Here is a 26621-nt window from a genome sequence, read left to right on the forward strand (position 1 = left end):
GTCAAAGTACACGTCGTAGCCTTTCTCTACAATCGGAAACACCGAGAGTAGATTGCTAGAGAGCTTGGGAACATAAAACACATCTTAGATGGTAGAAGGCCGGCTAGGAGAAGAGTTAATCGCAGGTTACCTACACAAGAGGTCTCAAGGTTGGAAGCATCGCCAAATGGACATCTTCGAAGAGCTAGGCCGAATATCATGTGGAATGGACCTGTCATGAGTCATGTGAGTAGTGCACCCACTATCAACCACCCAATCCATAAGACGTGAGGTGGCAGGCAGAAGTGAGTCCACGGGAAGCTCCTCAAGGCCGATGAAGACAGTCTCCTTGGTGGAAGAGGAACTTTGGGATTGATTGGTAGACAGAGAGGTTTGATTGGTGGGCTTCTTTGCAGAACCACCTTCTCTCGTCTTCTTGCGACAGCCAGGCTGAATGTGACCTTTGTGGCCACAATAATGGCAAGTAAGATCCTTTTGAGCAGTATTGCTAGCAGGTTTAGAGTCAACTTTTTGGTTGGTGGAACCCTTAAACTGCCATTTGTCTTTGCCCTTGACCTGAAGAAGGGTCTCGGAAGCACTGTGGCTTGTTTTTTTTTGTAGCTCTATCTTGAATCATGCCAACAACAGTATGTAGATCAGGTTTAGAGGGAAGAATTGAAATAGTATTCCAGAAAGATGAGAAAGTTTTGAGTAATTTGACGAGGAGCCGATGAACAAAGTCTTCATCAGTAGCCTTGCTCCCCAAAGAGACCAACTGCTTCTGGAAGGTAACAAACTCCATAATGGAATCAAACTCCATAATGGAATCCATGATGTTCGTAGTATCAGGGATCGTCAGGTCGGCAAGCTGATTCTCCAAGGCAATCTTCTGAGTAGAGTTCTCTCTATGATGATATCTCTTTCTGGACCAATCAAGGTAGTTGGTCCCGTCTAGGATGGATTCCTTGGGAAGTTGGGAAATAGATGAAGAGATGAGAGTCGATGTAGAAGCCATGGAATCAATGTAGAAGCCATGGAATCCTGCTCTTGTACAGTGAAAAGGTTGCAAGTAGGTAACCGGGGGCTGCCCACTCCTCCATGGATGTTAGGTGAGGTGACAAAAAGATGTAGAACTGTACTCCTTCTGGAGATCAAGACACACGGGTGAAGACGGGAGCTGACCTGATTTGCGATGAAGGAAGGGAGGGAGAGGCTAATCGAGCAAGTGCATGGTGCTACCACTAGTCTGGGGTATTGACAAAGGTGCTACCACTAGTTCAGGGTGTCGACAAAGGTGATGTAGAAAATTTGCAAATTTGCGTTATACTGCAGAGAGGGAGGGAGGGAGGCCTGGAAAAAAAAGAGAACGTTGGCTTATAGTCATCCTGTAGAGTGTAGAAGCAAGAGCCTGAGAACCTCAACACTCTGATACCATGAGAGAATGGTTGAAGGCAACAAGTGAAAGGAGAGGAGAGACTTGGAGTAGACAACAATGATCCAACACTTGAGAATTAAATGGTTAGAATACAAAAATTAGGGCTGCTGCAGAAAATTTGCATTAAATTGCAGGGAGCGAGGGCTGGGAAAAAAAAGAGAAGGCTGGCCGATAGTCTTTGTGTAGAGTGTAGAAGCAAGAGCCTGAGAACTTCAACAGTCTGATACGATACCATGAGAGAATGGTTGAAGGCAGCAAGCCAAAGTAGAGGAGAGACTTGGAGCAACCAACAATGATGCAACAACACTTGAGCAAAATGATGAATGAATTAAATGGCAAAAGCCTATTCTTATATACAACACAAAGAGCCAAGTAGAAGAAACCCAAAGACTATTCTTATATACAACACAAAGAGCCAAGTCAGCCAGTAGAAGAAACCCACGACTGGTGAAAATACCTACAAGTGGGAAAAGTGCCAAAAAATGTGGGAAAAATACATGACTAAGTAAATACATCAGATAACTATGTTGCAATAAATGGGATAAATGTTGGAGATGAACACAGTGCAACACTCTTCAGAGAGGGGTTTAGACCCTTATCCAAGAATATGGATTACCCAGATCAGCGGTGACTAGGCCTCTTCCTACTAGAGCTTCATCGCCACGGAGACTCAGTGATTAGGGAGTCGAGACCCTGTGGGAGACATCCACCCCGGTCCCGGGTGACCATCACTCAGTTCTTCCTACCAGGAGAGGACACCACACCAGCCATGGATGACATACCCACAGCCTCATCGAGCCACACTCTCGAGTGCTTGACCCCCCAACGGACCTCACTTTGGTGTGACTCTAGACCGGGCCACGCCACTCCGACGTCCCAGACTCCCTGGACGTCACCAGTGATATAGGCATCAGCCCCAGGTTGAGGAGATCTTGGAGAGGCATAGAGCCACCTTCCCATGCCCAACGGATCTTTAGAGCCTTGTCTCTCTCTCTCTCTCTCTCTCTCTCTCTCTCTCTTTCTAGGTGCCGGTAGTATCATCTTTATTTTTCATTTTCTGGGTTTTTTTATCCAGACATTGTATCAGATCCACCATGATGTAACTTTTGGTCTCATAGGTCATTATGGCCTTTTGAAGACGTTAATATAACATTTCATTTCATTTTCATTTCTCTCTCTCTCTCTCTCCCTCTTACATAGACGTATGCATGGTCTATCTTTCTCTCTCTCTCTCTCTGGTTTCCATCTCCTTCCGCTTCTGTTCCACTCTTTCATGGGTAGCATGCTTTCTTACATGGTATTAGAGCCCACGTAGCACCTTCTCCTCCTTTCATCTGTGTGCCGCATGTCCAGCATGGTGATCTTCAAGCCCCCATAGCAGTACACTTTCTGCACTTTTTTCAGCGGGCCCCTCCTGAATTTTCTGGTTCCCACCTTCCCTGTGTTTTTTTTCCTTCCCCTCTATGTGTGCCGCTTCCCTTGGCTGAACCGCCCTTTCCACCACAAAAGATGGGTGGCACTAGTGCTGAGCCCTCAGTGGCTTGCCAGCCACTCAGCCCAGCCCAGTGGGGAGGCAAGAAGTCTGGCTGAGCCGCCCCCTTGGCTCAGCCTCACAGCCTCCCTACCCAGTGGTGCCTCCTCCAAGGCCAAGCGGAAGTTTTCCCCTCTTGGCGGCCTCTGCAAACTTGCCGCCCCTCAAGCTCCTCCATGACGGCTGCCTACTTTAGTGCCCTGCCTACCTCTTTCTCCACGTCTGAGCCTGTTCTGGCCTGCGTTTCTTGAGCATCCTCTTCAAGATCCTCTCCAGTAGCTTCTCCTCTGGCTCCAGCGGCTGTGCGTTTTTTTCTTTTTTGGGCCTCCTCTCCTGCCATAGCTTCTCCACATTGATGGCTGCGTTTTTTCCTATGCTGCAACTGCCTCTCCTGGAGCCTTCATACCTTGATTGTGCACCTTCTGCAACGTGCAGATCCTCTCCAACAGCTGGATTCCAGAGCAAGATCACATCAAGCAATGAGATCTTCACACATATGGTAATCTTTTTGACTGCTTTGTAAAACACCATGGTGCTAGGCCCAGGAGGGAGTGAGAGAGGAAGAAAGAGATGGAGAGATCAAGCCATGGCATGTGGGAGCATAGACATGGACGGAAGAAAGAATGAAAGAAAGTTATATTAAACGTCTTCAAAAGACCATAAGGCTGAGACATAAGGGATTACAAAGATTATATGTTACGACAAATTAGTAAACAGACAAAAAAGACAAAATAATGCTGCCCCAAGACTTTGGGCATGTGTACATCATGCAGCTGGTGTGTCCATGCCATCTACATCTACATCTATGAGGTGAGACACATCCACTTCGCGGGGGGCATTCCGATACCACTCAAGTATTTCCCTGATCTCGAGCTGCTGTGTCAAGGGCTTGCACTTGGGTGGGCGTGCATGTCGGGCTCGTCAGATCTGTCATGCTCTCTCAATGGTGACCCCTAGCTGATGGGTTGTCATGTGCAAGCATTGCCATGAACATTCCCAGAGCTAATCCAGAAGGGGCAGGCAAGAAAAAGATCATTAGAGCTAGGATTTGGAGCACAAGGTGCAGAATGTGGCTAGGGTGGACTTGGAACATGGCATGGAAGAGGTTGTCGGCTGCATGACCAGGGTGTCGGCTGCACCGGAAGAAAGGGCTGCAGGCGCTTCAGCATTTGTGGAGAACCAACATAGTCAAGATGGCCGACCAGCATTTATGGAGAAAATAGGCCCAGTCGGCTGGCCGACTGTAGTACTCCTATGATCCAAGAGCCTATAAAAGGCATAGGGTGCTCATTGTGTTAGGCATTCACTCCCATAAGGAGTGGGTTCTTAGTGAAAGATCCCTACCCCCTCCGTGCAACGAATTCTGGGGTGCTAGTAGCGGAAGTAGCACTTCTTACGTCGGGCAGAGCCTCTCACTCGGGGCCTCGCCCATGGATATCCGGACAAGAGACTAATCCCTCGGTTCTTCCAAAACCGAGCTTGGAAAAACTTCCCTTGCCCAGCAGACATAGGCGATTCCTCCAGGATATTTTATTTTAACATAGTCAAGGTCTTCACTAACCAAACTGATCCGACCAAACCCGTAAGTCTCATGGTCAGATCAAGGAAGAGACTTGCACTTGGATCATAGAGTCCAACACTTTTTTCCTCATCAAGAGGCATAGCCGTTGATTCTTTTCCATAGAACAAGGGTTATCCGAGATTTACTTTAACTATCGTAATTTAACAGAATTGAGTCTCATTTTAGGGATCTATTAGTCCAGCCTAACCCCATTCAATCCCATGGGTTAGCCAACCACCCAACCATTGTAGTGATAGGATCCATTTAGGAATTTGGTTATGTTTTGTCCCGGGTACCAGGGAAAAGAGTTGCCTGGTCTTCTAGTCGGCGCTTTAAGCGAAGTTCAAGATAGTCACACCACTTACACACCCAATATGAAATTGTCTTTTTCACAGATTCAGCTGTCTTTAAAATAATCTTTTAATGAAACCATAGTATCACTGATCATAATCCTCCAAAATATCTAGCTTGAATTCTAATTTCCAATCATTCCTTCATCGGTGTACCTATGGCATCATTGGCACTAGAACGCTCACCACCTGCTCACTCAGGGGCCTTTTCGATAGTTTCTAGCTCATAGTACCCGGAAATATAATCAAGTATTACATTCATTTCTTTCCCAGCGTACCTATGGCATCATTGGTAACCAGTAGCTCACCACCTGTTCACTCAGGGGCCTTTTCGATAGTTCCTAGCTCATAGTACCTGGAAATATAATCACATAAGAAAGATAACTCTCCGTTGAAGATCAGCAAGATCAACCAACAGATCCATATAAAAGAGCCATGGACTCATCCGTTGAAGACCAGCAAGGCCAATCAACCAGATCCATGCTCGAGTTCAGAAAACAACTCTAACTTCTTGTTCCATTTTCTTCCTCGATGCACGCGTGGGTATTTTCGGCGACCCAGAGCCCGAGCACCGTATGGTCAGCCTCTCTAGGCTCCTTCGCAAGTCACCTAGGGCTTCACTCATAGGTTGCTTCCTTGGTCTCTCATCCACCGTACGGGAAGCTCACCATTTAAATCGAACCGAGATTGGTCAAGACCTCGGCCGACCTTGTTACGTGAGACGTCCTCCATTGACTCTCCATCAGCTGCTGCAACTTTATCACTTAGGTCTCCATGACCTCATTCACAAGATGGTCAAAATGCTTTCCCAGCATTCTTGATATAAAACAGTCATTTAAAAACAGGTCATAAATACAGTTTCTAAACGAACTTTCATCTTTCCACATTGTTCCACATCATTTCTCGTTATTCCACATTCTTCTAAATCAATTCACTTTGCTTATTCCACATCCAGTCATATCTATTCACATCATCCTTCATCCATTCTCATCCAATCACATTATATTACATCTCATCACATCTATCCACATCACATCACATTCATCCACATCACATTTCATCACATCCAATTACATCTATTCAGATTCTCATCACATCAAGTCACATCCATGCTTATCACATCTCATGCATTCACATCTACCCATAGCCACATCACATCACATCACATCCATTCACATCACATCTCATCCATTCACATCTACCTAGATCCACATCACATCACATTCATCATCTTACATCGCATCCATCCATTCACATTACATTACATCCATTTATATTCATTCAGATCCACATCTCATCACATCACATCCATCCACAGCACATCTTATCCATTCACGTCTACCTAGATCCACATCCAATCACATTCATCCACCTTACATCTCATCCATCCATTCACATTACATCACATCCATTTATATTCGTTCAGATTCACATCTCATCATATCACATTACATCCATCCACATTACATCTCATCCATTTACGTCTACCCAGATCCTTATCACATCTATTCACTACACATCACATCCATTCAGATATCATCACATCACATTCACATCCATTTACATCTCATCGCATCCATTCAGATATCATCACATTCACTCACGTCTCATCACATCTATTCATATCTCATCACACCCATTCACATCCCATTGCATCCACATCACATCACATACATTCCGTTCACATCTATCCATATCACATCACATTCATTCCATCCATATCTCATCACATTCATTCCATCCATATTACATTCATCCATCCACATCACATTACATTCATTCCATCCACATTATATTCATCCACATCCATCCATTCATTCACATTCACATCTATCCACATCCATCCATTCATTCATATGCACATCTATTACTTCACATCTCATTCTCATCCATTTACGTTACATCACACCCATTCACATATCATTCACATCTCATCACATCTACATCCACATCCACATCCATTTACATCACATCACATCCACATCCATTTACAACACATCACATCTCATCCACAACTTATCACATCTTATCACATCACGTTTACATCTCCTCTTATCACAATCACATCACATCTAATCACATCCCGTCACATTCATTTACATTCATTCGGCTCTACATCACATCTTATCACATTCACTTTTAGTATTGTTTTTTATTTTCGATATCGATGGGACTTTTCTTAGTTTCTGCCAATTGCTTGGTCTGGTTAAAGGTACTTTTTCTCGATGGATATTTTCATATTCTTTCTCAAATTTCTCAAGTGAAATATATTCAATATTCTTCTTTTGAGTAAAAGATTCATGGGATTTACAAAAATCAATTCTATCCATATTTTTTAATAAAATTAATAATGCTCAAAATTTTACTTTTGATAAATACTCATAATTTGAATTATGCCAAAAATTCATCTTTTATCATTTAATTACTTAGATCTCAAATATCATGGGAATTTCTATTTTTGCATAAAAATAAATTTATCAAATTTACTCTTTTCTCATAATCAATTAATTATGTATAATTATAAAAAAATTATTTCTCATGAATATAATGAAAATCATTCTTTTTGCATAGGATGTCAAATCCTAGAATATGGTAGGAAGTCTTCTTTAAACATTATACATAAAAATAAGATATGTATTATTTTTTAAAAATTTTGCCATAGCTTCGCTGTTATAACTGATAATTCTCAATTTTTTTCTAAAGAATAAAAGCTTGTAATGAAAATATGATAGTAGTTGGGCGTTTATGCTTAAAATCAAACTATGAATTTAAATCATAATTTTAACCATAAAATTAAACATAACTATGATTATCCTACTAGATTGATCTAATTTCAACATTTCTCTTTTCCCAATTTGTTAAGATAATTCATTTCTCATTTAGAATGAATTAGGGTAGTTTTTAACTACTCATAAATAATCTAAAAGAATTTACCATTATTTTAATAGCACAAAATCATGAAAATATCATTTTCTTAATCTCTAGCTTATCAAGCCTAGAGTTTAGCTTTGAACTAAGAGAAAATCATTGAGAAGCATCCTTTTCCAAGGGATTTAGTCATAAAGATGGATATTCTTTTAGAGAGAGAGATTTACTTAAAGAAAGCATTACAACTAAGTATAAAGATTAACTTTCTCTTAATTAAACATTAAGATTTTTAGGGAAAGCTTGATTTGAATTAAAACAATTATTTTGAAAGCTTCTCAAGTTTAAGAGGGGTTGAGAAGAAGAAAGTCATTGAGAAAATTGAAAAAAATCATAAAAATTGATTTTACCTCTAAGTTTGGCTTAATTCTCTAATTGCAGTGAAGGCCCGGACCAATCAATTGGTCCACCAAGAGGAGAAGAGCAACTCCAAGAGGAGTTGTAGAGGGAGAGAGCTCCAAGCTCCCAAGAGAGGAAAATTTAAGGAATAATAGAAAATATGATTATTTTAATATAATACTGGTATGGTATAGCTCCAATATTTTATTACAAATGACTGAGAGTTTATTTATAGGTGAGGGAGGTCACTAACCAAGTCCAACTAGGTTCTAGAATTTTTCAGGTTCAGTTTGACTCAATTTGGACAAGATTTGGACCAGTTTGGCTCTCTTTTGATTTGGTTTGATCCAAGAGAGAGAAGAGAGAAAAATATCATAATTTTTTTGAATTAAAAATCCTTCCATATATGTGAAAGAGGCGCCTATCTCAAGAGTCCCCCTTTCCTTACCAAGGTCTCAAAAATGTATCATTATTTCAAAATATCTCATTTTTTTTAGTAATATCTCATAATTTTTAACTAATAAACCTTGTACTCAGTCAACTCTTTATCTTATGTGAGCATTTACTCATTTTTGGGTAATTTCTTTTATTCTTTGGATTTATCTCATCCCAACACTTGGATTAATCCAATTGGCCTATTGGAACCTTAATTGGACCATAATCTAAAAATTTCTGAAAATGTAGACCTTTAGGCTAAGGTCCCTTTTACCATTTTTAATTAATTCCTAACGCACATTGAAAAGTTCATTTTGAACTTCTGTTTCAGGGAAATCCATCTTAGATACTAGGAGGATTTTTATATCCAAAGATATTTTAAGTTTGGATTATCTCTCTTTAGACATTTTCTCTCTCTAAGCCAAAACAGAGTAAAACAAAATCTTTCTTCTATTTCAGAGAGGGAAATAATTACAAGAACAGAAGGAGAGGTTCTTATACCTTTACACCTCAAAAGCTGGAGGGAGGAATCTTACACTTAGGGTCATAGAACTAGGAGTTTGTTTAGGTATTTTACTACCTTTTCAAGGCAGCCCATGGCTGCAAGGATTTATGTATCTTTTTGTACCATATGAATATATTGAATTTTCAGCTCTCTCTCTCTCTCTCTCTCTCTCTCTCTCTCTCTTTTGTCTGCGTTTTTGCAACAACATGTTCTAAGTGGTGTTTAGGGCGGAAAGAAGACTCTCAGAGCTTCCGCATGTTACATGGGTGCTCTGGGTAAGGCACTGGTAGGTCTTTCTGAGTTGGGGCTCCTCTTGCTCACAGGTACGACGTCTGGTCACCGTAGGGATTGTCTGGGCAAAAAATTGTGTGAGGACTCTCTATGATGTCACATGTGTCCCATCTTGGTCTGTGTGCCCTTAATAGTCTATCTGCGTGGCGACGCATGTCCATCAAAAATAGACCTAGGCAACGTCGATTCTCATAATCCATCACCCTAGAGAGTGGGCCAAATCCCTCCCTGAATAGGCAATGGTATCGGCCTCGAATCTCCTAGTACATTGGGCATCTGCAGATATAGTGCTTCTTTGTTTTTACCTCCCTAGTGGTACACATCTGACAGATTCTATGCTCCTCCTGTATGCCTTCATATCTCTCTGTCTCTATCCTCAGTGAGTGTGATGAGACTTGGATCTGGCCAATCGCCATCCTCATGGCATGTGACATTTGTCTTTGTAGGTAGTGTGGCCATTGTATGAATCCATCTGGTGTGAGCTTGAGAAAATGCTCACTGTAGAACCGAGATTTGGTGGGCTGCTCTTGAGGGTGGTCTAGCCATGTAACACGGATGTTAATTGAGTGTTTAATTGAGTGAGGTTTGTGCGGATGAGGCAGTTGATCTCCTGGTGCGTGACGGGAAAGAGGGGGGCATCAAGGCTATACTGGAAAGGTGGTAGACGATCAATGCTTAGGGAGTGTGAGGCGAACCATCTCTTTGCGTGACCATAGCATGAACAAACTGCTCCTTGTGTCTCTAGTCTCATCAAGGACTCTAGGGCTAATCTGACGAGGCGGTCTCTACCTAGTGTGTATACCCGGTGTAAGTATATCACCCTTTGGAAAAGGGCATCCACTACCAAGGGGGCAGATCCAAACTTTGCTCAATGATCTCATGTTGTACTGACGCTTTGCCCAAGTTCTATATCCTCTCTAAAATTTTCCAGTCTTTTTGTTCTAAATTTGGTCCCAAAAAAGCTATCCTATAAGATACTGTGGGAGTGACCAAGGTATCAAAAGAGCCACATCTTTGTGCTTGGTTCTTGGAAGTGGGCCTCGAAACATTGCCTCTCAAAGCTGCATGTCCTTGTGTGGCGTGCCATCTGCGTTTGTGCTACTGGCCTCATTGTGAAGATTGGTCATGGAAAGTAAAACCCAGATATAGGAATGATGAGACTATCACCACCACTCTGCCACCATATGTAAACTGATTTCTCTTTGCTGCTAAATCACAATGTTGGTTTTTCCCAGGTTCACCTTGAGGTCATACTCCTCCCTCCCAAAGTGCCCCCAAAGCATCCAAATGCCTTTGCAGTCTCTCCTTTGAATCTGAAATTAGGACAATGTCATCCACATAGAGGAGGATGTTTACTCGTGTATTAGCGAGTGTAGATCCAGCACTCTCAATATGTAAATGAGGCGAGTGGGTGATAGTGGGCATCCTTGTTTCACCCCAATAGTATTCTTGATCTCCTTTGACATGCCTCTAGGTGCATGTACTCTCCTTGTCACGGACTCATATAGTGTTAGTACTCCCGATATCATATCCGTTGGGATCTCAAGCTCCTGGAGTCTCCTGAAAAGACAAGCCCTCGGGACACTATCAAAAGCTTTGTGGAAAACCACAAAACAACAGTACACCTGTCTTCCCTTATGCTTGACTTCCTCAATAATGGCCCTCAAAATCCAAGAGCGGGATGCATGCAGCATCACCATAACCCAACTACTCCTGTGAGCTTTGCTGTGGTGTCTCCATCTTGCTCTTATTATCACTACTGCTACCCTTGGAAGATGGTACAATACCTTACATACACTATTGTACAACAATCTTTCTGTATACATCATGCAATTTTGTGCTTACTAAAAATTGTCTTGTACTTGCCATTGGTTTCCAACCACCATGGACCCACAAAAGCAACATCTCTTTCGAAAGGTTCTCTGCATGAATTTCTTTGCAATGAGAGTCTGGACAGAGAAGAATGATCGAGCACTGGCTCACATCGGTCTAGGACTTGCCGACAATCTCATTCATCACTCGACTTTGACAAAACCGCAAATCAGGTATGGGATGATCTTGAAAATCTGTTCGGGAACAAGATTAACAATTCAAAAGGTTTTCTCAAGCAAAAGTATTATGGTTTAAAAATGAAAGAACATCACACATTGCAAGAGCACCTCAACACCATAGGTTCCCTCCAACAACTAGCTACTTTAAAGGCCAACATTGATGAGATGACAAGAAAGAAGTACTCTTCTCCAGCTTGGAAGTGATGGGAAAGTACAAGGAGGTGCTGTGGTTTAAAAATGAAAGAACATCACACATTGCAAGAGCACCTCAACACCATAGGTTCCCTCCAACAACTAGCTACTTTAAAGGCCAACATTGATGAGATGACAAGAAAGAAGTACTCTTCTCCAGCTTGGAAGTGATGGGAAAGTACAAGGAGGTGCTGTCTTCACTTCGGGTGTCTTGAGAGATGCCATATGAAGACATGGTGGCTATCCTCATTGATGAGGATCGTCGACTTTGAGAGCAAGCTTCTGTCACTCATGACAGAGAGAGGAGCTACGTGTCCAAAATGAAGGGTAAACCCAAGGGAAAAGCAATCAAATGCACATTTTGCAAGAAGCTGGGACACACTGAAGAGAGATGCTACAAGCCGATGGCAAAAGAGCAAGAGCAAAATCATGCCAACCTAGTGGTAAAAGAGGAAGATAAGAGTTTGGAAATGCTCCAAAGAAGCCGGAAACCTCTACTTCAGTACTTGAAAAAGCTTTCACTGCCACATTCTTTGATCTCTCTCTCTCTCTCTCTCTCTCTCTCTCTCGGGTGGATGACAGATGGGCTTTTTGAAGAAGCTTTATGTTTGAGTCAAGGGTTCTTTGCCGGAGATGTCCCCTGAAATCTGAATTTAATTATCCCTTTGCGTGTTTTCTCTCTTATATGTTTGTAACACCTTATTTTATAAAAGGCTCCATTCCTATGTTATTCTTGTTTTGAGTCAGGGGGGATAGTTCTGGGAGATAGAGAATCTTATGTGCGGTCAAGCTCCATTTGCAGGCTTGATTATTGTGATCTGTTGTACTACGTCAGGTATGGCCATTGTGATCTTTTGCATCATGTGGTGCCAGTGAGCCCAAAGAATCTTAAGTATGAAGGCTATTCTTCATAACACCACCCTAACTCCGAAGGGGGGATTGTTGGGAAAATCGGGGTTCATGTGTGTGAACACCTCATAGAGGTGAAAGTGTGTGTGTGTGTGTGAACAAGGGGCTTATAGCCACTAATGTGTTTGTGTGTGTAAGTAGTGATGTCATTGGTTTAGCCAAGTGTCATTGCCCCATGAGTAGAGTGTTGAGAAAGATAACGCATTTAGCCTATAAAAAGGCATCGTACTCTGAAGGTTAACATATCAATCATAAGCTTTCATTTGTATGTGCAATCATTTGCTCTACAGTCTATTGAGTTTACTTTTCTCTCTTTCATCTCTCTCCTACTCACAGCACGGAACACTTCCACCCTCCATGGCCCTTCCATTGTGAATGCTAACCCCAGGGCTGTGGCTCATACACGTATGGTTGAGGTGGCATGCTAGGTGCCAACCTTCTTGCTCTCAGTCGAAGAGAATGTGATAAGCAATGCAATTTTGTTTGATGCTTCGAGATTATCATTGTTCGTGTGCTTATCATTGTGATTACACTTAATCATGAAATTAGTTTTCTGTAATGGTCCTCCCTAGCTAAGTAGATATTTAAGTGTCCCGACTAGAAAATTTGTACCTCAAAAGTCAAACTCAGGCTTTTAGATCTTTAGTTGAAGTTGGGAACAAATGACAAATTGGAGGTCAAAAAGGAAAATTAAAGAGGCCTGGATTGTTCATATGAATGATTACCTATGTCATGGGATGATGGAAGGGCTATATATAATGCACATGCCCATGTGCAAAGGTAGGTCTTTTAGGGATGCGAGCATGGTGTGAACCCTGATCATGGAAAGGTCATGCTGTTTGAATGTGTTGAGACACAATTCTCGCGCTGAGGAGGGAGGAGGCGTTTTGGAAAGCTGCCACATGTCCTGGTGGGTGCCGGTTATCCCATTGAGCAGTGGAGTGGGTCAGCTGGCTGGCGGAAACTCCGACCCCATCATGATATTGGAGCTTGGGCCTGGTGGTACTGGGCAGCCCTTGCTCCTTGATTCGGGTGGCTCAAATGGAGGAGGGTGTAGGGCCCAATTCTCGCTGAGGAGGGAGGAGGCTCACTGGACAGCTGCCACATGCCTTGGTGGGTGCCGCTTATCCCATAGAGAGCAGTGGAGTGGGTTGTAGCAGGCACTATATAGGCTGAAAGTGGCTGGGATTTCCCCCAGCTGGAAGTTTTGAGGGGATGGGCAATTGTTGGAGATGGGATAGTCGCCCTGTTAGCCCTGTCATGTCTCATAAGAGGTGCACCTCGGGGGCTTGGCTGGTGCTGGCAGAGATTCTGATCCCATCAGAATGTGGTCAATTTTATCATATCCAGTTTTTTGTTCTTTTTTGATTTGTTCGGGTCTCTCCTTTTCATTTTCACTCTGCTCATTGTTTTCATGGTGTAAGCTAATATGTATTGATGGCCCTTGTAAACAAGGTAACCATGTTTTTCTATGCTTTGATCCCATAGGTTTCTTCTTGAAGTTTTTGTACTGAAAGCTATTATTTTATAGAGATATTGTGGGATGTGTAATGTGATTGAGTTTTTATTTTGGCAGCGCAATGCATGCAGCTACCGTCTCTATTCATCCTCTTGTACTCGCAGGATGGTAAGCTTTAGAATATGCTTTTCTCACATCTCTAGAGGCTTGTAGTATTGCTTTAAGGCTTCAGAGTGTTTATTTATTTCTGCAGGTGTGGATTAACTACGACGGCATTCAACCTTCTTCCTGTTGGTTGCTTAGATGGGGGCAGAGCAATGCAGGTATTCTGACGAGAGTCTGAATGTGTGGGACTTCTTCCTGACCGTCATTATCTTGTGCTGAATAATGTTGAATGCATTGAACCCAAGTGACTGTTTGTGCATGTAAAATTCACCAATGGTGTCGTGCAAGGTGGTGGTTTTGGAATGGTGTCTCAGGGGTTAGTTTCTTCAAAACATGCCACCGGGCATACTGCATCCACAGCGATGTGTTACCATGGTCTCATAGGCCCTTGTGGTTGTTGGTCAGAGGAAAATACAGTCGATCATATGATTACTAGGATGGATGCACATCTTCTGACCCTATCTTGAACTGTTTCCCTTGAATGGGCCTGGCGATACTGTGTGTCTAGTAAAGCAGTGAAGTCTTTGTCCTGATGTGAAGACAGTTGTCTCTACAAGTAGCCTATTTGGCAGTGTGCTGGACCTATCTGCCAGTGTGCTAGAGCTTCACAAAGCTAACATGAGCCACATCTGATGTCAATAGATTCCCTATTGTGCTTGAACTGGGATGCTGCGCATTCAGATTGATCAAACATAGCTGCTTCTCATGTACAGGTTGGCCTTACAATTTTGAGTTAGTTGTAACCTGGGAACACGTTGACGAGATTAGAGCATTGTATGCCAACACATTTGGAATCCATTTGCTATTCTTCTCATTATTGTGCTTTCCTTTCATCCTTGAAGCTAGCTTTTTCTTTGTCTTGTACACTGCCTCTTAAGCAGACAAGAACAACAATCTTTATCCTAAAGGATTGATCCTACCTTGCGAATCTAACAAACATCAATATGCTTGAACTTTCTTAATGTACAACTATATCAGCCATTCAAGGGTTCTGATTTGGACATTGCACATATCCGTGCGCATTCTCGTCATGCACCTGATCCTTTGATTCCACTCTCGGATCAGACATGGGCGGTGTGGGCAATCAACAATGGGAAACGGCCAAAATGGGAGGGGGAAATTGTTGAAAGAGTCATAATGCGCCATTATGGAAATGGAAACGGCTGAATGTGTTTCGCACCTTTGGACCCCTGGAAATGGTTGACATGGCCCAAAAACCGGGTTTTCGGCTGTTTCCCGTGATTATGGATTAGATTTACGTACTTTATAGTGAGCCTCACACTTCTTTGAGGAAGTATTGCACAATGCTTTGCATGGTTAGAGTTTATTACTTTCCATAAAAGATGCTTCAAAGTAAAAATAAATTTGGTGCCTTAAAAAAAAACCATAGAATAAGATCCTTCTATTAGGGAAGAAACTGAAAAATCAGATTACAACTACATACAGAGTTAACTACAAGAAAGGAGGAGGGGGGCCAATGGTTGTGTAGCCTAGCGGTGTGGTTTTGTGACCGGGAGGGGGAGGTCCCAAGTTCAAATCCCCACACGCTCCCCAGCGGCATTTGGGCTGTTTGCAGCCGTAATTGTACTGCCTTCGGGTGGGCAATCAAGTTGCTACTACAGAAGGATCTACTCATGGCAAAAAAAGAAAAGAAAAATAAGAGGAGGAGAGGTTTTTTTTTTTTTTTTTTGGGGGGGGGGGGGGGGATATATAGCCATTCTAGGGGCTGTTAATGGAAAATGATACTGCCCTCAGCTATGGTCAAGAAAAGGGCCAGGGCTCCAATTGCAAAGAAAGGTGTGTTGCCTGTTCTTCATAACCTGAGAGCTGCTTGAATACCCTACCCTCCTAATGGGCATGAAGAGTGTGGATGAGGTTTGTTGCATGCGCGGAAGCCTTGCTGTACTGATCCATAGCCCTAAGCCTGATTAAGAACATTGATGCTAATTAACATGGTTAAGACAGAGGAGAGAGAAGAAGAGAGAGTATTTGGTGTTAGGGTTTTCTGTATTAATATGGTACAAAAAGGTAGATGAATGCTTGTACAGGGTTTAGGGCTTTGGTCAGCCCCCATAGGGGTGACCCTGGCCCTTCTACATATCTTCTATTGAATACTAGATGATGTATGAACTGAATTATGACTTGCCTAATGCTGAAAACCATGAGATGCTTATATATGAGTGTGGGACAGCAGTCGGCCATCTATCCAGCTGTCGGCCAGAATGTGTGGACAAATAATGCTTGAAATAATATACTGTTTGCTGCGCTTGTTGAATGTGCTGCCCACACCTGCTGCCGCCTACTGAAACCTTGGCCGCTTGCATGCACAAGTCTGCTGCCAGCTGACATGAGGCTGCTGTCAGCCGACAGCCCCTTCATGCACTCCCATGATGTGGTTGCTGCTGATTTTGATGATATGCTCTAGCCTCTTCAATTGTCCTCCAGCATCAGCTACACTCAAACCCACACCCTCAGGCTCTTCCTGAACACTCTGTTGACCTTCCTCTGACTCTCCTCTGACTGAAGCAGACTGAATTTTGCCTCAGCAATCTGACACAACCGGCTGATTCAGAACCCTCAACTGACATAGAACCCTTCTCCAAATGTCCACAGCCTCTCTCTGGCTCTTTGAATGCCCTCACCTTGCAAGGATACCACACTTTAGGCTCTCTGCTGACTACAGCTGACACACAGTTGCCTCCAAACTGGCTGCCCTCTTAAAACTCAGTAAACTGACTCAACTGATGCAGGCTCTCTTTCCTTTGTGTCAGCTGACACTTCTAGACCCACAAAACATTCAAACCAAGCAAGGATCCAGTTTTATGGACAATCAGCTGACTCCAGCTGAGACACAGCTGACATTGAAACCACTCAGACGTCAAACCAATCTGATTGCTGACAGTTGACTACTTTGACGGTCAGTAAGTGACCCACAAACGCTTCCCCCAAATTCAAACAAGTGAGGGCAAGCTATCTATACCCTCAGCTGATGATACTGAAGCTCAGCTGACACAATTGATTTTGTACCCTATCTCATCTGATTCTGACTCAGAATCAGTTCCCTAGTCATTAGACTCACACATACAAATTCTCCATCACCAAGAACTCAATGTAAACAACTCAATCATCACAACCAAAACATCAAAACAAAAGATGAAGCCCAAACTCTGTGTCTGCTTCAAATACTGCCTTGAGACTAGGTACTGACATATCAGAAGAAAACACAAAAACACATAGGGGTCCTCCACCGATAGACCACAACAACATAGCTTCAAAACCCTGAATCCACTGTCGCACACGATAGGTCTTTCCACACAAAACAACACTCAACTGATAGAAAGCAGCAACAATTGAGAAGAAACTTATCTGAATCAAGTCTCTAACGAAGTCCAGCTCCTCAGAGATCGAAGGGCACACACCTCCTTCAAGACTCTCTGGACTCCAGCTCTCCCTCCGCTCTGATCCAACCAATTCTCTCACACTGCACCTGACTTCTCTTCGATAATCTGGAAAATATATGTAGGAACTCCAGCCTGCATCAAACAGACCTGCAGGAGCCCACTCAACTGCAGTCTCACTGGTGGTCCCTCTTCCCACACACGATGAACCACACCACGATCCAACGCAATTCTCCCTCCTTTACCCTGTCGCCGCCTTGATTCTTTCCAGAATCTTACGCCGCCCATCTTCTTCGTTCTCCCACATTGTTTCTATTATCATTTCGTGCACCTGCGTTTATTCATTTGGTCGCCACGTCTTTAGCCACTTGGGATCCATTGCATACCATCATATGTACATTTCCTATATCTATTCATCATGTTTAGGATGGGCTATGGATTCTCCTCACAATGTGTACCTATTCATGTGCATGTACTTGTTTGTTTACTTGCACCAGGGAGGCTTGAGCCATGGTCTCTATGAGGGTGTGAGCCAGGCTCTAGTACGAGAGCGCTTGTTTGTGTGTGGTCTCATAACGACAGTTTTGCGTTCACGGTGTATGAGACCGGTGGTAGGCTACTTCGACTCATTCGACGAGTCTGACATCGACAATCTACTCCGACACACTTTTGTTTAACTTGTCTTCATATTTGCATTGCATTGGATTATTTGGCTTGCAAGCCCTTGGAACTTTGTGCAGATTGAAATACTCCAATAATATACTTTAGTATTGAGGGGGGGGGGGGGGGGGGGGGTGGTTCGGCCTTTCATGGCCCCAGTGGTGGTGTACTGTGCAGTGGCAGAGAGAAGGGAGCTGAAGAAGTTTGTGGCTATGGTGCACACTTGGGGGGGTCTGAAGCTATGGAACCATCCGTGCCTCTAAGCCGCTTTATGCCATCCCTCCGGTGGTGAGGCCTTGCCATCTCAAAAAAATCTCATGTGCCTCGGTCTCCGGCTTGAGTCTAAAAAGCCCGTGTGTGGTATTGGAACTCCACTCTCCTTTCCTCAATGAACAGGATCTGAGCGTGGGCTGTGGCCATCTGCACCTCAATCCAGGGGTTTTCAGGGGAGAGTTCCTGTAGTTGCTGCAGGGAGGCTAGGCTCCGACGGAGACTCCCCTCTCGCTCTCTAAACTCCTAGAGCCATTTATTTTTTCTAGAATTTGCAGATGTTAGAGCTAAAATTCAACTAAGATACCCAAAATGTTGTAGATTTTAAAAAACTGAGGAATTAAAGTTTGTGGGCTCAAATGAAATATATATATATTTGTACTGTAGGTCCATTATATAGCTTGCAGGTTTTTTGTGAACACTGAATGGGAAAAAGGGGGGAGGAAAAGTGGACGCAGTTGAAACAGCCGTGCCTAGGTGGGCAGTGGGTGGCTGCAACCAGCTTGCAGGCAGGCTGGCTGGCAGTCCATTGAAGGAAGAAGGAGAGAAGGGCGGAAGCAAGGTCTAGGAGGGAAACATAAACCTATTATTTGAAATTTTTAAAAAAATAGAGATAATTGGATACGGAAGTAAAATTTAAAAACTAAAATGAAACTGGAGGGCGAACGGTGGCGCACAGCTGGGAAGGGGAGCAAAGCAGGTGTTTCTATGGGCTGATAGTAAAAGTGATCGAGGCACCATTGAGGCAATTCATTATCTGATTTGCAAGGGAGATTGGTGTTTTCTCTCGTGATTGTGTTACCTATTTCTTTGTCAGGAGTATTTGAAGAGTAAGAGACAGGCAACAACAAGGTTACATTGTTCTAAAAATCTAAAATAAAATGATACCCTTTATTTGGGAGGACGCTTTCCTCTTTCAATGAAGGCGCTTTTAATACGTTCTCGTTGACTGATACTATGCAAGATGATGAAAATTTCAGGCAGCATTTGGGAAGGCTGCTTTGACAGGCTTCGCGTTGGGTACATATTTACTACTTGGTCTTGGAGTGGTGAGTAAATGAAAGATTTTTAAAGGCTATATCATAACAAACAGATGACTAAATTATATGTGCTGGTGGACACTTGCAGCTAGGAGGGCCCCTCTCCCTTCCATGGGGACTGTATATATTGATCTGCCAAGTAAAGACATCTTCCTTCTTGTGATTATTGCAATTGAGAAGGTTATTTGTGCCTCAAATCTTGTTGTATGTTCTGCAGAGAGAACCAGAAAAGCCGTGTCTGAATGATGTGAGTGAGGTGGGGACTTGGAGACAGTTTGCTTTTGCACTGGCTCTAGTGCTAGTTGTGCTTATATTGCTTCCCCTTTGGGATGGACTTGCTGAAGAGCTTGGTATTGGATTGGATTCCCCTCTCATCTAAAGACACAGATATCTACATAAAGAAGTCCCCTCTGATCTAAGACACAGCTATGTGCATAGCTCACATTGTTCAGTCTGGACCGAGTGGTGCTTCTGAGTACGTCTCAGGTAAAGCTAATGGCACCATGAAAGAGAGTTGTTCTTGAAGTGTAACTCAACGCAGTCTCCAATCACTATCACTCAATAGCAGATAAAGGATGCTAATTTTGCTGAAAGGAGAACACTCAGTTTTCAAGTCACTCTACACGTTCATTGTTTTTGTAAAGTAATTTTGTAGCAAAAGTTTGCTGGTTAATAAAGACATGTCTTAATTTCGTTGTAGTTAAAAGATTGCACTCCTTAAACATCTCTCTCTCTCTCTCTCTCTCTCTCTCCCCCCCCAAAAAAAGGAAGAAAGAAAAAAGAATATTCCAAATCCAACTAGTTAGTGCAATGAATTGTCGAAACTGGCCATCCAGAATAGGAAGCAATTTGCATAAAATACAGACCGAAACGTAATGCAAGTAGTGTTGCTCTCTCTCTCTCTCTCTCTCTCTCTCTCTCTCTCTCTCCCTCCCCAGGCAAGGGTTACTGGCACACCAAAGATACCTCGACCACCACACCTGGTTGCATTGCAGAGAGCACTCTAGTGGAGTGTGTTGGATGTCGAGGCCTAACGTGGACCGAGACGACCTTTCACATGACTTATGTAGGATCGGAGAGATCCTTCAAACACAGGAGCGTCGGCTATCGATGTAGAGAGTGTATGTCACATATGTGAGACACATTGTTCCCTATGGCATCTACCTATGATGCTGAAATTCTCCCTTTCCTCTAGCTGGGTAGTTCTTCTCGTAGAATATTTCAGTTACTAAATCGTTATATTAAGACATTGTCAATACACATGGATATTCTATTTTTTAAATCTAGATTGTTAACAATGTCAACACTCTTATATGGTTGATCGATGTGTCGATGATTAGACTGTTTTATCTCTACTCCATTGTGCAGTTACTCAGTGGATGTTCTACAATACTTTCGGTCTCACAAACCTTAAGTCTTTTGTAGACGTTAATCACTCTCTCTCTCTCTCTCTCTCGTGTGAGTAATCTCACACACACACACACACACAGCACCCCCTCCTCTCTCTCTCTCCCTCCCTCCTTGTGGGATGTTGGCTCTGCAATTCATGCCCACGGCTCCTCACGTAGACCTCGTTACTGCGTCGAATGACTCATGGTTTGCATGACGTCAAAAATATACACTTACAGACACTCCCCCATTCATTTTTACTTGAATTTTGCTTATAAATGCTCCCATGGGTACCAAATGCTTGTGTAAATCATGGGGAATATACGCCCAACCATTTTGGCTCCCCAAAGCAAAAATTCATGGTGAAACTTCTTGTTTTTTTGGTTTTCTTAGCTTTGGTATTTTTTTTGAATGATGCGCATGATTTGTGAGGTAAAGGGAATTTTGCAGCCCTCCAAAACAAGGGATTGATGTTCACAAGGCTCACACTTCAGGCTGCTAAGAAACACTAACGATTTTTTTTAAAATTTAAATGATTTATTCTCCCCCCCCCCATCCCATCATGGTCTTGGATCATGGGAAAATAAATCCCAGCCATCAAATCAACAAGCTCTGTTTTTAAAGAATGCACTACAGGATATTGACACATCAACAGTCGGAATTTAAGCAAACGAGTCGATGAAACACAAGCAGTGACGATGTTAAAAAATAGAAGCCCAATAAAACCTTGACACATCAACACATGGAATGAAAAAAATAGAGAGCTAATAAAAATTTGCCACATCAACAAGGAGAATTTAAAAAAATTGTTCCACTCCCCAAGACCATGATGTTTGTGAAAGGCCATGGGTTGCCTTTCCCTAGGACTAGGAAAATGGGTCCTTGGCTAGCAGGATCTCCCCGCTTTCCTCTAGGGAAAGGCTTCCCCATGGCCTTTCGCTACACCCTTCTCCCCCTTCTCTCTCTTTTTCTCCCCCTTCTCTCTCTCTTACTCGTGCATGTTGTAGTAAAGATGACAGAAAACATGGAGGTCCCATCAATGATCATATTCTAGAGCCAATTAAGTTGAAGTTTGATTTTCCTGATGTATGCATTCAAAGAAAATTTGGGGAAAGAGGCATTCCACATCTAAGACACTCGCAATAAGCGATGACAATCTGGGATTGAAATGTTACAAAAATGAAGAGCATTAGATTTTGCTTAGTAAAATCGCTAAGCTAAAGGAGGAAATGCATGCACATGGCTCTTGACATGCAAGCAACTAAAACAAAGTTAACATGAAATGTCATTGCACAAAGATGAACAAGGTATGTCCTTTTTAGTAATGTTTGCATTGTAGCAAGAAACATAGGTCTTTGCAAGCTAGAGGACGAGCTACAAAAAAGCACATGCCAATACTACAACGTAAGCCAAAAGAGTAGAAGAGAAGGTACATGTCCAAGAAAACCAAAAAAACCACTTGGAAAGGCATCACATAGAGCAAGAAAGGTAGTATAGGAGACCTTAGATCCAAGAAAGGTGGCAATAAGTAAAATCTCTAAACTTGACGATCATGAGAATTGAATGAACTATTGAGACATTGCGTGTTGAGACAATCACCAAAGTGGTTCAAGGAACAATGGGCAAAGAATAAAAAGGCGTGGTGTATGGGGAAAGACAACACCAAAGATAGAACACTCATAGTCAAATTGAGAGATGTCTTAACCCACATGGAAGTGGGCCACTTTGAAGGAAACCACTCTCTTTATGTGAAGACTTGACATCCATGCACGTTGTTGGATAAGGTAGTTAGGAGTGGGAGATGAGGCCACTTAGGCCATAATCACACTATATGAGCAGGTCACTCTTTGTGTATATAGAGAGCAAAGGACATTCATGTGAGGAGCATAATTGGGGTAAAGAAAAGCTATCCTCTGTCCTCTACACTTTTTGGGATCTATACAGATGACTGTGATTTTAATGGATAGACTTGGTGTAAAGGGCTCCATTGTAGCTGAGATGGTGGTATGCGTTCTATGCTATGTAAATGATGTAGCATAATTGTCACACATAGTAGAAGCGTTACATAAACACTTGGATGCATTGCACTCTTTTTTTAAGGCACGGTACTTGAATGTTAATCTTGGCGAGATGGTCATGTTCTTCCACACAAGTTATCAAGGCTACAAAAAGACAGTTTCACATTTGTGGGACATGAAGTGAAAGTAGTGAGGGACTACACATACCTAGGAGGTGTTCTTAGGCATGGGATTCCTTATGAAACTAGTAGCATATGTAAGATAAGTTAGGGGATATCCTAGGGACAAGTATCACTAGCACACTTAGAGAGGCAATGACCCTTTACCTCACTAGTTAGACCAATAGCCATGTTTGGAGTTTTGTTTTTGGCTATTGGTCTTACATGATACATCTTGAGAGGCTATTGGTCTTACATGATAAATATTGGGATATGCGTATTGTTTTAGGCTATTGGTCTTACATGTGATACATCCTGGAGTTGGAGTTTGATAGAGTAGATACAAGTCACGATTCCCCATGGATCATATAGAGCAAACTCTCATTCTATAACCACATCATTGTAGCACAATTTACGGTGTGCCCTCTCTCCATATAGATGCCTCAATTTAGTACATATAGGGATTTTTTTTTAATAATGACCCAAGGTAGACAAAAATTCCCATGGCTAGCCTTGTCCTTGTCCATTTTGTTACATATCTCCAAGGAGGTAGAGTATATAATTTAGAGATTTGGGGGGGGGGGGGGGGGGGGGGGGGGGGGCTTCCTCCATGGCTTCCCGAGGCTGCTTGCTCGAGGTTGTTTTGAATATCCATACAACTGGTATTGCTGATATGACCCTGTCTTGTTCCAGAATCTCAGAGTTTACCGATAAAGTCATAGAGTTCTGTTTCTGGGAAGAACCAATTAGTAATATACTAGAGGTGGGTATGGCACTGGTGGTAGTATGTACATACCTTTTGGTAAGGGGTTCTAAAGCGAGCAGTCATACATACCTCTTGGTGAGGGGTTCCAATAAGCGGGCAGTCGTACATACCTCTTGGTGAGGGGTTCCAATAAGCGGGCACTAGATTATGTGTAAGTTGGTAGAGCTAGTACTTGCTTTGGTGTCGAGTATGGGTTGTGGTGTTAGAAATAAATAATGAAAATTCTGCCAAAGCTGTTATCAACCGATAATGAAACAGATAGTAGTGAGCAAATCAAGAGAAATAATCTGAATATATTGCTAGGAGTATTGATCTGAGGACTTTCAGGAGAGTCCACCCTTCTGAGTTTCCTTGGTACCAAAAATGGGTTGGCACTAGCAATGAGAAAAATATTTTTACTATCTAGGCCTTAGCAATAGACACTCAGTGCTTGTATGGTTTCGGTTGCAAATTGCACAAACCATATCTCTTCGTGGAAATAAGTGTGGGTGTCTAGCTTGAGGAATTGGGCCTCGAGGTTGCCCTTGGGGTTGTCCCTAACCACCATTGCTACCCTATTTTGTTGAGAAAATTTTTTGCCAACTCATCCAAGCTCATGTCCTTGACTAGGACTCTTATTGGTCCTTCCACTTGATCAAACTCCTTGAGGTATTGAATGGGATCTCATGTTTCATTAAAGTTTTTATCATTATCTTTGAGATAGGATTGGTTTTATTTTGCCCAAATCTAAGGCACTAGGTGTTATCCTTATGGCGATCCCCCTTCCCGTTTCAAACCCCATCCTTAGCATGTCTTCCATACATATTGAGGTAGTGTAAGGGAATGGTTGCACATAACTCTATGTATTAGGGTTGGCGTTTCTTTCCCCATGGGATGGACTGTGCAGTTTTCAGTTATGTCGGCTTAACTTTGAGGCTACATGCTTGCAACAGTTGAGAACACATCATGTGATTACTCTTGTGGAATGCTTAGGTTTGAGAGAGTTCTCATTCTATTTTCCCTTTCTTGCATTCCCAAGTCCTCCTCGTCCAAGAAGAGAAGCTCATGTCCTTGACTAGGACTCTTATTGGTCCTTACACTTGATCAAACTTCTTGAGGTATTGAATGGGATCTCATGTTCTATTATTTTTTTTAATCATTATCATTGAGATTGGATTGGCTTTATTTTTCCCAAATCTAAGGCTCTAGGTGCTATGCTTATGGCAATCCTCTTTCCCATTTCAAACCCTATCCTTAGCATGTCCTCTCTACATATTGAGGTAGCGTAAGGGAATGGTTGCACATAACCCTATGTCTTAGGGTTGGTGTTTCTTTCCCCATGGGGTGGGTTGTGCATTTTTCAATGGATCCACAAAGTTATGTTTGAATCCACATTTATAACATGTAATTGAAAGCATGTTTGAATCCACATTTAGAACATGTAATTGAAATCATGTTTGAATCCACACTTATAACATGTGCCTCTGTAAGGTATGACATTGGGGTTTGGCACTGGATTCAAAGATAAAGTTGGGATACTTGGTGCAATGAATTTGTAAGGACAGTCGACAATGCTGCAGGCCCTTATAATGGAAACATTGAAGATGCATCTTGTGTGTGTTGAAAGATTGGGGGAGGAGAGAGAGCTTAAGCTCTTGCACAAGCACACACTCACTCATGCAACAATGGATAAGACACACAAAAAGATGGAAGGCTGAAATCTTCTTCTCCTTATTGCTCTCAAAAGAGGTCTAGAAAAGATAAGTAAAAACCAACAAAAGTACTAGAGTACTATGTACAAGTGGTCCATAGTGCGCTAATAAGCAGGTGAGTTGGCAGTATGCCATAACTCGGTTGGACTAGGTAGATGTAGTCCAGCTATAGAATCATTGTGGCGAAGATCCATCTTGTCAGCGGCGCTACCAGCAGTGGTGTAAATGTGGAGCGCATCGAGACGCATCATCAGTGTCAACTTGTGTTGAGCTTGACATCTCAACACTGCCCCTCAAGCTCAACTCCATCTCGAAGACTCTAAGCATAGTGCAAAATTTGCAAAGCTTCTTTGCTCCCAAGGCTTTGGTGAAAATGTTAGCTACCTGCTCCTCTGTGCTAACGTTAATCTCGTGTGCTAACGTACACGAGATTAACGTCTCTTGCTAAGACCTCCTCTCTGATGAAGTGATAAAGGACTTTTATATGTTTGCTCCGTGCATGAAACATTGAGTTCTTGGCCAACTATATTGGCCAATTGTATGTTATTAAGCTTGTCGTATAATAGATGACAACCTACTTGTCTACATGTAGTCCCAGATCTCCAAGTAGCTTATGTAACCAAGTTACCTCACATGTTGCCATTGCAGCACCCCTATACTCTACGTCTGTAATAATTGACAAGGCAATTGTCGACTGCTTCTTGCTGCTCCATATATGAGCACCACTCCCAAAGGAAAATATAAACCTGTTGTAGATATTCAATCCAAGATGCTACTAGCCCAATCTGCATCAGTGTATCCATGCACCTGCTGATGTATACCAGCCTCATAGAAGAGGCCATAATCCAATGTCCCCTATGGAGTTGGGATTTCAGCATTCCCCAGTTCTGATCCCTTTTCTTTTCTTCCTTGTGTGCCTTCTGGTATTGTATCGAGGCCATCACCCAGAGGCCACACATTGTGGGATTTCAACATCCCCCAGTTCTGATCCCTTTTCTTTTCTTCCTTGTGTGCCTACTGGTGGTGTATAAAGGCCATCACCCAGAGGCCACACAACGTGATTGGCATGCTGCTTAGCTTCTTGGGTGACCTGGAGTGTGTAAT

At 42.6% G+C, this 26621-nt stretch overlaps 1 protein-coding gene across 1 annotated transcript in view; it reads left to right on the forward strand.

Moving 5' to 3' along the window:
• EGY1 (Peptidase M50 family protein) overlaps positions 1 to 20172 on the forward strand; it is a 66829-nt gene extending 46657 nt beyond the window's left edge. The window contains exons 6-10 of the mRNA XM_086792980.1: positions 14080 to 14130; positions 14216 to 14285; positions 19436 to 19504; positions 19584 to 19634; positions 19713 to 20172. Coding sequence (XP_086649106.1) covers positions 14080 to 14130; positions 14216 to 14285; positions 19436 to 19504; positions 19584 to 19634; positions 19713 to 19874 — 403 coding nt within the window. The 3' untranslated portion in view covers positions 19875 to 20172. The remainder of the gene's footprint in view (positions 1 to 14079; positions 14131 to 14215; positions 14286 to 19435; positions 19505 to 19583; positions 19635 to 19712) is intronic.
• Positions 20173 to 26621: the final 6449 nt, after the last annotated feature.

Source organism: Cibotium barometz, chromosome 58 (genome assembly GCF_041138505.1).
Source record: "Cibotium barometz isolate CiBa-2024 chromosome 58, ASM4113850v1, whole genome shotgun sequence".
Classification (NCBI taxonomy): Eukaryota; Viridiplantae; Streptophyta; class Polypodiopsida; order Cyatheales; family Cibotiaceae; genus Cibotium; species Cibotium barometz.